Here is a 12,483-nt window from a genome sequence, read left to right on the forward strand (position 1 = left end):
TTTTCTTCACCTCCTCTCTTCAGACTTACCTCACTGGGAGAGGTTTTTCTTTTTTTTTTTAAACGAGAGGGAGCCTTTTCAGAAGAGGGAGTCTAGTCTCTGCTCTCTTTTTCTGTTTCTTCTTCTCCGATAGAACTTAGTCTCTTACTTAAGGTGCAGGTGGTAAACACTACACAGGCTGCATGGGGGTCTGCTGCTGCCTTTTTTTTTTCTTTACCCATGAAGGGCATTTTGACAAAAAGATATGCCATTTTCAGTGAAAAACTCTTCAAATCAGATGAAAAGTGATAGCACAGGCAGGAGTATCTTAAAGAAGTTGAATAAAACAGATAAAACTTCAAAATTGAAAAAATTATAATTGTTTAAAAAAAAAAAAAATAGGGGTTTGAACTCTGAAATGTTCTAAGATCCTCTAAGCACAAGCCGTAAAAGAGAATTGAGGCTATGATGCAAACTAGCAGTACAGTGTTTACTGGGACAGAGAAGTTGCTGATTTCTTAAAAATTCAGTGACTTTTTTTTTTGTTAGCTGTTTTACTCTATGACCGAAGAGACAATCGTTCCCTGCATTTTGCTCTATTAGAGAGAGAATGTTAAGTTGTTTAGGATACTGTGACACATACCTGCACCTAGGTGCTACTTTGTGGTCTTTAAACCCTTTTAAAATGGGATTTTCTTTTCCCTCTTCGAAAAATGCCGTAAACCTGTACTGTCAATATACTGACAATATACTGGAGGAGGTGCCACCAAACTATGTATCAATGATGTGTCTACCTCCAAATAGAGATTGTTTGATATATATAAATATAATTATATGTTAGTACCTGGTTTCCACAGGACGGACGTGTTTTGTTAATAACTCTGGTGCCGTTTGACGAATCTTCACTTAATTTTTGAAAATGAGTTTCCCAGCACTTCAGCTGCGGCCTGGAAAGGTTTGGGATGAACTGTCATCTAATTTTTCATAGAGATTTTAGACAACTACAGCAAGAACCGCTGAACGGAACCAGATTTGGTAGAAAGATCTTGGTCCATAAACAGTGTTTTTTGTAATTTGGAGAAAATCTGTTCAGTAGTTTTGGAGTTATTAAAGTTAAAAGATTAATTATCTATAGACCTAGATCTACCACAGCAGATCCGCAGAGCTATGCATCAATAGCAATGGCATGATTGAATGGCCACAACCTGAGAGAAAAGTTGCGGCCACCATTTTGAACATCGGACTATGTTCCCACGGGGGAAAATAATATTGAAAAGTGATAGATGGGGTCAGGGTAGAGGCAGCTTGACCCCATGAGGCTGATGGAAGGGTCTGTTAGGGACCCCTCATGCGCAAGAAATTGTCCAAAAATGGGTTGTTTTTTTGAGTGTACAAGGGTCCATGAATCCACCGCTTAACGCCACCACCTCAGTGCTTTGCAGGAGATCCGCAGATTGTTATTGTTGTAAGCTGACATTTCTATAGCGCATAATCACCCAGGGGTCTCTTAGCACTTCGAGAGAGTGAACACAAACAAGTCTCTGTCTATCTGGTACCTATATGCGGATTATTGGCGTGCCTCCAAGGCCTCCCTGAACAGGAGCGTTTTGAGGTGTTTCCGGAAAAAGAGGTGTGCGCTTTCCTTGCAGAGGCCGTCGGGCAAATTGTTCCAGAGTTACGGGAGCATAACAGAGAAGGCTCTACCTCCCTTGGATGCGGTTTTAAATCGGGGGACCGCCAGCAATCTGCTCTCGGAAGATCGACGTTTCTGGCCCAGTACGTAGTTCCCCAGACGCTCCTTGATGTATGTTGGGGCCTGGCCGTAAATTGCTTTATGAGCAATGCAGAAGCCCTTAAACTTAGCCCTCTGCTTGATGTGAAGCCAGTGAAGTTTATGCAGCAGCGGGGTCGCATGTGCCCTTCTGGGAAGCCTAAAGATCAACTTGGCGGCATCGTTCATGGTCACTTGTAGTTTATTTTTCAGGTAGGCCCGTAGTCTAGTCTCGATATGATGGTGGCCGATATTATCATCTGTAGTGCCGTTGGAGAGAGAGAAGGGGGGCAAGTCTTCCCATCTGTCTAAGAAGGCCTGTACAAGTTCGGGTGATGGTGGCTACTTGGTTGGCCATAGAGAACTCTGCATCAATCTTGGTGCCTAGGCTTCTCACGCCTGTGGCTGGCATAGGGGTGGTCCCAAGCTCCTGGGGCCAAAAGAGGTCACTCCAGGGGTTAGATTTGGACGAGATGACCAGGACCTCTGTCTTATCAGGATTGACTTTCAAGGAGTTATTAGTCATCCAATTCACAGTGTATCTCAGGACATTTTGTACTTGTAGGAAGGCCTGTTGAGTGTTATCGATTTGGAGGATAAGCTGAATGTCATCCGTGTAATTAAAAACGTGGCAATTCATGCGTGCAAGGGCAGCTATGAAACGCTGGAGGTATATGTTGAAAAGAAGCGAGGCCAGCGCTGACCCCTGGGGGACTCCACACGTAAGAGCGCCTTTAACGGACACTAGCTCCCCTAGCTGAACCCTCTGGGACCGTCCAGACAGGAAGGACTTGAGTCACTGGTATGCTGTCCCACAGATACCCAGTTCGGTGATACGGGTTAGGAGCTGAGCATGGTTGACCGAGTCAAATGCCGCCGAGAGGTACAACAGATTCAGAGTTCGTCGACTACCGATAGCATCACCAGCTCTGTACTGTGGTGGGCCCCGACACCTGCCTGACGCCCCTGGAGTAGCTGGTGTTTCTCTAGGAATGGCGAGAGTGATGTTAGGATGTGTTGCTCTACCACCTTCACCATAAAGGGAAGCTGGTAGATGGGTCTATAGTTTTTAAGACTAGCGGCATCCGCCCCTGGTTTCTTCAGATTCATACCCTAATTTCAAAAAACGCATACACTGACTCGCAAACCCACACACCTACTCACACACACCCACCCTACCACTTACACATCCACCCATACAGCCTTTCACACACCCACAAACCTGAGAGGGAGATGTGAGCTCTGGGAACGAGGAGAACACAGGAACAGGTGAGTGATACACATGGGAAAGAGGGCTAGAAGGGAACACATGAGAGACCTTTGGACAGGGTACCAAGAAGCACACTGCAGAAAGTCAGAGTGGCAAGAGGGAGCAACAGAGGGTTGGCAGGCAATAGAAATGAAGAGCAAGAGATTTGAGGATTAGGGATAGTTGTAGGATGCCAGCAAGAGGAGACAAACAGGGAAAAAGTGTTAGGGAGCTGACAGAGAGGCCTCTTGTGGTATAATAGTCACTAATTCAGTTCAAAGCAAGCACTGCATTAGAGAAGTTAAGACCACCCTCCGTGCCCAGAGGAAATACTTCTCTGGTCTAGCAAAGATATGACTGATAAAGCATCAAGCCAATAGCAGAAAGAGGCCCGTCAAAAAAAAGCTAAAGCTTGAAAACTGATGACCAAAGGGCCCACAGCAAGTATAGTAGCGAAGATAGTTCTGTTTGGAAAACTGTGATAGCAAGTCCCAGATCTAAAAACTGGGGTATTGTAAATGCTGAGAATAACCGCATCTTATCCGAACCATTATAACATTCAGAAATGCTGTGAAGTTGAAGAATAGATTGGTATATCCATAGCCCAAGACGACTTTCAGAACATTTTAGGCCATTACATAACATTAGTAACTTGAACCTATAAAAGTACATTATAGTTGAGGAAGGTGTTCTTACTGGACAGAGAGCCACTGGCAGTAGTGTATTCTTAGGAATGGTATTCGTACCACGGCACTGTCAAGAATGCCTTGTATATAGTCATTGTATATGTGGAGCATATATTGTTCTAATTCAGTGACCAATGAAGAAAGTTCCCATGTCACTGGTGGGTAGGGCAGAGTCTGCGCTCCCAGCCTTGTGACAGGCCTGAAAAGTATCTGGGATAAATCCACTTCCTAATGCATCGGGCACATGTGGAACACACTCTGCAGCTGAGTTTGAGTTACTTCTCTACACAGTTCAAATATTTGTGACGCAAAATACTGACTCTCAACCCCTTCTGAAATAACTTATTACAGTTTAGCAGCTTCGTGATTTCATTATTGCTGTTCGTTACCAAGGACAATAATACACACAGGACAGTTCCCCATGGTTATACTTCCATACCATCACAACGGATTAGGGGCTTCATACCATGAATTATTCCATTATTCTGTGTGCACACCAGACTTTACATGAATCGACTTAAATACAAAGTCTGGCCTACTTACTGCTCCATGGTTACTCTGGAACACTTCCAAATAGGCAGCATGACGGTGTTGGGAAGACCATTTGGAGCTGTTCCTTTCTGTGGGAACTTCAAGTTCTGCTTTCAAAACAAGAAAAACAAAACCTGGATTTTTCTCTGTTTAAAATTTCAAAGCAATTATCTTGCATTATTTGTTAAACTAAAACAGCTGATTCACTCTATTATTTCCTGTCACATCCTCTTAGCACAATTGAGGGGAAAGTCCAAGGTCAACAACTCAATTTAAAAAAAAAAAAATGAAGAAACAAAAGCAAGATTAAGAAATATTATTGGAGACTTCTTCATTGTACATCAGAAATTCTGTAGCTAGATGCTGAAGCTGGACACAAAGGTTTTAGAAAAAAAATCATAGCACAGAGTCAGCCATAGTAGTACCAACTGAAGATATATGAGAAATTCTTGACAGAGGAGGGACGGCCGCACTGATCTTGTTTGATCTCTCTGCTGCTTTTGATAGGTCAGTCATGAGATCCTGGCTGACCGTATGCGAGGCCTGGGAATTGGGGGCACAGCCCTGGAACTCCTGAAATCATTTTTGGCTAACCGACTACCTAATGTGACAGTGGACAATTTCGTTTCCTGACAGTTTTCCTTGCCCTGTGGAGTCCCCTAGGGATCGGCATTAAGTCCAACGCTGTTCAACCTCTAGGTTACGCCACATCCATCAATTATCAAAGACTCCGGCTTTACTTTAGCATCTTACGAGGATGACACACAAATTGTGGTGTCACTAGCAAACAGTGAAAACAACCTGGGAGAGGCCTTCAGCTTATGCATGAGCAAGGTGAGCAACTGGATGGATTGCAACTGCATGAAATTGAATGCATCAAAAACCGAGGTTATCATCTTTGGCAACAAACCCTCTCTTTGGACACTGGACTGGTGGCCTCCTGAGCTGGGCACACTGCCCACACCTTCAACTAAAGTAAAGAACCTGGAATTCCTGGTTAACAGCGAACTGAAATTCAAAGACCAAGTTAATACAATTACCTCTGCCTCTTTCTGCTCCCTAAGGCTCATAAAAAAAATTAAAAAACAAAACATTTCTGCCTCAAGAAATTTTAAAAACAGTAACCATGGCCTTGGTCCTCACAAGGATTGACTACTGCAATAGTCTCTACCTCACTCTTGCATCAGGTCTTTTGAAAAGATTACAGATTTTGCAAAACACTGCTGCTCGCTTCACTCTTAAAATTCCCAAATATGAATCGGACAAAGATGCCATTAGGAAACTGCACTGGTTACCAATTAGACAACGATATACGTTCAAAGCCCTCTGCCTGGCATATAAATCCCTGCACGGATTCGGGCCAGACCATTTCAAGAGGAGACTTAAATGGTATGTACCAGTCAGAGAACTGCAATCGGGCTCCACCAGGAACATGACGTTCCCCCCGTTTCAGGAAGGCCATGTGGGGGGGGAGGGGTTCAGGGCTACTGCGATACTCTGGAACAGTCTGCCACTGACACTAAAAACAGCCACCTCCCTACTTAGCATCCTGTGCACTCGTCCAACCCGCCGCAGACATTGCCACTGCCTTTAGCAGGACCTCCACAGCGCCAAGACGCCTCCGGGCATGAGTTGCGCTATTTAAATTGTATTTACATTACATTAAATAATAGTGAAACACCTAACACTTGTAACTGAGTAAGAAAAAGTTACTAACCGCTTATAAATGTGAAAGTATGGATAAACAATTTCCAAACCTGGTGTACATAGAATAAACTTAAATGACTGAAGTCCTCTCTGAAGCATTAGGGCCTTGACTACCCTAACGGTATCAATAAGGTTTTTCTTCTCGACTATGCTATAGTACAAAAATGTCTCAGTCATTTGGTGCCCACGCTCCCATCCAGGAACAGAGACTCTTAAATTCCAAAGTGCAGTTTATAGGTATACGAATAAGTGGTATTAATTGGACTTTGTGAGGAATTTTGGGGGTACCATCATCTTTACATCTCATTGATGCTGCTCTATATGGTTGGTTTGTGAGAGAGTAGACCTTGGTCAGGAGGCCAAAAAGGTCCTGAATGTGCTGTTAGAATACGCCTGCTTATCTACACAAACAGGTTTTAATAGAGAGTTCCATAGTAACAGCTGTTTTGTTCAAGAGAAGCAAAACCAATGTTTGATTGTGTGTCGTTGACAATTAGCTGAAAGCTAATCAAATGAGCGTATCTCCACCAGCATTCTCAACATATTCGACAGGAGCAGGTGCACCCCCTACACACAGAGTAACTACCCCACAGATCTGTAGTTCGCACCCACTGTTATACTTGATCCCAGCCCCATCTGCATTCCAACTGGTTTCTGATCCACTCCTGTTGTAAACTACCCTACTGCCTACACCTTATCCTTCCCACCATATGTTACCTTTAAAGCCTACCTTGCACAATCTCACTGTGTTACCCCTTCTCCTCCTTGTTCCTTTCCTGATGTGGATTCCTCCACAAGCCTGTTTTCCATTCTACATGCCCCCACCCTCATTACTTCTGCTTACCCCCTCTCAAGAATAACCAGATCTTCCATTGGTGACCACTGCTTCTGAATCACAATCAACATCTAACCACCAGATCATATCCATTACCAATCCAGACAGCATCTTCTGTCCCCCCCCCCCCCAACCCCTTCCCCGACACGCTGCCACTGTCCAACAACCAGAGCTCTTCTGGCTATGATGGCAAACTACATCTTCTTCAAGGTGGCTCACTGTAACTTAGGCACAAAAATTTAAAAATTATTCATGTACAAATCAACAGCCTCACAGTGAGTTGGCTTCACATCATCATCCTCCTTAACAGATCTCTAGCAACAATTCTTATCGACCTACCTTCCAGTGGTTCCCACAACAAATTATCATTTTCACTGAAATAATAAGGGCTTAAACATTTCTTTAATCCATGTACATATTTGCAACGCAAAAGCAATCGAATAGTGCTAGCCAGCCATCACTCACTTCACTACTAGGCTTCTCAATGCATCATAAACTGGCGGTGTAGTACCTCAGATGACATGAATACTACAATACCTTTTCACATAGAAAAAACAGTGGATCCAGATAACTTTAAATACTTGAGGAGAGTCTTCAGCCTCCATTGTTACAGAAAGGTTCTTCAAACAATTGCAAACTCTGCTCAGCTGGAACTTAACAATGATTGTCGAAAGGATTTCCGTTTCTGCCTAGGTCAATATTAACATCCTATTTTATGAACTTCAGACAAACAGTCACACTTCTACAACACAGGGACAACACTCAGACTATCAGGGAAAATGGAGGCTTATTTCCCAAATCCTTAATGTCCCATAAGATGTGCCTAAAGGTTCACGTATAGCAATTAGAGGTCTCATTTGTGCCTCTGTATTTAAGGTTGACAACACACAAGGAAAGCCCGTTTTACTTTAATAGGTTTGTCTCTTCCACTCCTCAACAACCAAAAATCATTCTGACTTTGATAAATCCTAAGATGATGCACAGTAGTGAGGGAGGACAAAGTAATAAGGTAAGGGGCTCAAATAAGGTGTTTTTACATTTAAAATGGAAATTCCCAAAGGAAACTTTCTATGTTGTAGCAGTAAACCGCGTTTCACTCCCTTGATGGTGGCTCAACGCACAATTTAATCTCACCAGAAGGTTCCCTACTAAATGCCTCGGGTAGACTGGCAGAGGAAGCACTTCTGCTGCCACAACTGGTATTGATTTTCAACTTAAGACACAACACGTGCACCACGTGCCGACGTCAACAGGTGGATTACTCACAAGCTACTGGAGAAAGATGGAAAAGTGCTGCTGCATTTTGACCTGTAGCTTTGGTCGGAAGACAAAGGAAAGGTAGCGCTGGAAAGAGGATACACTTCTCTCCAGTGACATTGCCTGCAAATAATTTGTGCTCAGGGATTGACTATTAGAAAGCAAGATTCAGCTACAGACCACCAGGGATAATTTGCTGGTGGGGGAGCTGCCTCCAATTCAAAAGGACTTAGCTCCCCAAAACTCGGAAATACCATCAGGATTTCTGAAGGGTGAGGACCCCAAAGGGGATTACAATATTTGGAAAGCTGTCAGATCAATTAAGCTGGGGGACAACTCCTCTCTCTACCATCAGCCATCTTGGAGGCAATTGAGTGGTGTTTATCCTATATCTTTCTTCCTGGGGGGGCTGAAAGACATCACAAAATATTACAAATAAAGAAGTGGGATGTCAGCCATTTCTGGCATGGGGCATCACCTGCACCCCCATCTCTTTGGGCAAAACACTTTTCCGTCCTTCTGTGGGCATACTAGAGAGTTCAACCCAATCTTCCCCCAAGAAAACTGGAAAGTCCCACTAGACTCTAGGTATTATGCTTGTTAGCATACAAAACGTCTACAGATGAATGAAGTGGCAAAATCCCTTACAGCCACATAAGGAGGCATATTGGGGGTGGGGGAGATCCTGCCCCACCCACCCTGTCCTCCAAGGGTCAGAAAGTCTGACAATCACTGACCCTATTCTGATATCGTAGCCTGCTCTGGAGTCTGGAAAATACAGACACCTGTTACAGCAATCCTGGGCCTCACCAACTTGAAGGAAGGCGGAAGAGGTGATAGCAGTGTTTGGGTTTTACAGCATGATTGGATCAATATGTTCATTTGTGGGCCGGAAGTGTTTGAGGTAGGGAGCAAGGAAAAAGAACAGTGAGTGAGCATGTGGTTGAGCCTTGAGAAAGTGTGTGTGTGAGTTTTATTGTGTTGCCCAGGCGGTAAGGTAGCTGCAACACAATGTCAACAGGCAACCACCTACCTTTTCCCCATAGTAGTCTACTCTGCAGTAAAGTGGACTTACTTTCCTTATGTCAGCATTATGTTCCTACAGGATTGTGTTATTCCTAGCATGTTGTGGCCAGGCTTGGCTTCTGAAAGGCAGCCTGGTATACAGTAGGAGTCTCGAAGATTTGTTGACTACTACTGGCATATGGTGAGCTTCTCTATTATAAAATCATGACATAGGTATGAGAGTCCTAGCTCTGTCCATTTGTGCGGGTACCAGATATGAGTACTTGGTCAAATTAGTTATATGGTATTTGAGGGTGGAATCATGAAGACACTAAATGAGAAGCCGGAATTTAGTAAGGTGTTACTATGAAACAATTGCAAACTTATTGGGAACAGGGGGTATTAAGGATTTTAGTTTTTTAATAAAAGAAAACAAAATTGTCTTGTATTTGGAAAAATAAGGAGGGTTTGTCTGAAAATGTCAATCTGATGTAGTGAAAAGAAGTTACTTATCTGTACATACAATTCTCCATCACTGGGATCTTTTATAAATTCATAAACTTGAAATATTCCCCGACGTCAGGCAGAGAGCTCTTGATAGACAATGTTAACAGAGCAGAATTCAAATACATCAACTGACACTGAATACCAACTGGAAATAGTTACAGACTGCAAGCAGCCAAGTCACCTCCTTCTATGATGACGATGATAAAACAGTATTTATAAAGGGCGCAGATGCTCCAAGGAGTATCCCGGCACTAGTCCTCACAGGTAGGAGCTTCGGTTTGAGCAAAGATTCAAGTTTTTAACTTCTTAAAGATCTGTTCAGACCTTACTCGGCAGAGGTAAACTCAAATCCTGCCAATCAGGTGAGAAGTTAGGAGTTACAACACTTCCCAGAGGCATCAACTGTCTGAATTCTGTAGATTGCATCATCAAGTTAAAAGTGGCCTCATGAACATAGATGAGGGGTGGGCAGCTATGAATCAATCAAAAATATCAACGCTTGGAGAACTGTGTGTACATGCAAGTAATTTTATCTTTCCCAGCACTGGATCTTTTATAGAGTCACATGCTTGAATTACGATTACCGCAGCAGGTAAAATTCATAGGCAGAAACTAGGCTTACCGTAATGAAATAAACTGTACAGTACAGACATCCCAACGCAAACACAGCTTTGAACAAGAAATCCAAATAGTAATGCTTGGCCAAGGTGAGTGTTAAAGACTAAGTGGCTGTTTTACGTATGTCCAGAAAAGGCACATCAGTGAATATTGCAGCTGCACAGCAACGCACCTCATTGAATGTGCCAATACTCTGTGACTGACATACATGTGATCCAGTGTGCTATGCCTTGTTATGACAAATGGTACCCTTGGTTAGAGTTTCCATACGAAATAAACAGTTGATCAGACTTGCAAAAGGTATTTGCCTTATCAATGTAGAACTTTAAATAACGATTAGAAAGACGCGATCTTTGCAAAGGTAGATTGTTGTGGAAAAAACATAAAAATGCTTTCCTTTGGATCAACCGATGATGGTATTTTGGGTATGAATTTAGTCATATCACTGTCTAAATTAAGATAGGGTAGCATTATATAAAAAACACCTGATGCACCTTGCTGATTTTATCGCTAATAACAAGACAGGATTTGTGGGGGGCACTCGGTTAGATAAGTGCTGGGGGAAACCCCGGACCACATTGAAGACTGGAGACTTAACCAGTCCCCAATGAGCAGATTGTATTGTATATGGGAAGATCTCCTCCTATCACTCCAACAAGAGTTTCTTACTATTCGGAATAAAAAAATATATATTGTACACCAATCACATAGAAGTGTGCTAATATCAAGTAAAATGTATGTAAGGCCATTATGAAAACTGCAATAAAAGTATCTGGAAAAGCAAGGAAGAGACTGTTTCACACTCTGTTGACTGACGCAAAGAAAGATTTAATTCACCCTTTAATCTCTCCATCTTTCCGAAACGTCACCTATCTGAAGAAAGAGTGCTACTTTCACTTTCAATAGATAATCTATATGAATGCTGGAGAACTGCCCATCTAACAAAGAACTACTTACTTTCAACCAATTAAAATAGTATAATTGGAGAACTAAATAAAAACAACTTGTGTTTGGACATTATTTGCTCTTGAAATATTTAGAATTTTTCAGAGGAATTAGAAAAAAATATATTTCGGATTTCTGTGAATTTTAGAGTTTTTAACAGCAGGTAACCACTTAGAAAGAAGGAGCACCCACCCATCTTAACCATTTCTAAAAGGCACCCTATCTGTACATTGAGTGTGAAGGTTGGGAGGACATCTAACTGTATTAACATTATTAGAACAGTAAATGGCAGTGGAATTCAGCCTGCTGACAGGGCCTGTAGTTTGCAGAGTCAAGAGCAATGGATTTCTGTTTCATTGCCAGTGTGTAGGCTCTTCGGTTGTAATGATTCTGGGGATCTGGGCTGCTGCCATGCCTGAAGACTTGGTGTTAATCACAACTGAAACTGGCCAGCTGCCGATTTGTGGCCCAATACCTCTTAAAGAAACTGGGGTACTGGCATGCCAAGCCCGTAGTTTTTATGAGAGCAGGCATCCTGCCTGCTGCTGTTGTATCATGCTTTCACTAGTACCGAAGGCTGGAGTCTGGGCTGCTGTAAGAGGTAGGGGCATTAGTTTCAATTTGGCTCTGGCCTTCTATGTGTCTGGAACCACGGGAAAGTTTTGAAAATGTGCTGCCCCATGTGTAAAAGGAACAGTCCGGAACTAAAGCAATATCAAGGACTGTCTTAAGCCCTAGTTAAATGTATAGCTAAATGTAGAGAGCAAGGAAATAGAAGTCCTCATCCATAGTGTGTAAATACCTGCTTCAAAATTAAACAATAATGGTTTAAGTATTTAGCATTTGAAATGGGCATTTGTTTCTGATGCTTTGCAGCCTCTCCAGTTTTCAAACAGCACTTAATATTATGTAGTGCAATTGTATGATGTTTTTATATAGCACAACCCACCCTATTACTTGGGCCCTTCTGGCCTTTCCTTACAAGAGTATGCATCTGCAATTGTGGGTTTACTCTCACAGGGTCATCCCTGGGACGGATTGTAAACAGGCCCGACACAAGACAGTAAGTGTCAATGTATTGCATGCTTAAGCTAAGTTTTCTCTGCAGGTTCATTCCAAAGGGAGAAGGATGGAGTCAATGGGACCATCTGGCCAAACAGGAGACATGGTGCAAGTCATCTGACCCTCTACCTACCCTGCGTCACTTTGTCTAACTGGCTGAGGTCTTGATGAGCCTTGCGCTGCTCAGGACACAACTGTCATGTTCTAGCTATTAGCGAACTGTTTGTGTAAGTGGATGTGTGGATTATGTAGGGATGCATTGCGCCGACATTTTGTAAATCATCAATAAACATTGCCATGTGTTAACTGAGAGTGAGTATTTAAACGTACC

The 12,483-nt window shown here is 42.8% G+C and overlaps 1 protein-coding gene across 5 annotated transcripts in view; it reads right to left on the reverse strand.

Annotated features, from left to right (window-relative positions):
- The window catches only part of GTF3C2 (general transcription factor IIIC subunit 2), a 906,867-nt gene that overhangs the window by 785,121 nt on the left and 109,263 nt on the right, over nt 1-12,483 (reverse strand). For 3 of the 5 annotated variants that reach the window (XM_085613288.1, XM_085613285.1, XM_085613286.1), the window contains one exon: nt 4,229-4,326. In XM_085613288.1, the coding sequence (XP_085469414.1) occupies nt 4,229-4,326 (98 nt within the window). The remainder of the gene's footprint in view (nt 1-4,228; nt 4,327-12,483) is intronic. The other 2 variants (XM_085613289.1, XM_085613287.1) reach the window with 1 other exon arrangement.

Source organism: Triturus cristatus, chromosome 6 (assembly GCF_964204655.1).
Source record: "Triturus cristatus chromosome 6, aTriCri1.1, whole genome shotgun sequence".
Classification (NCBI taxonomy): Eukaryota; Metazoa; Chordata; class Amphibia; order Caudata; family Salamandridae; genus Triturus; species Triturus cristatus.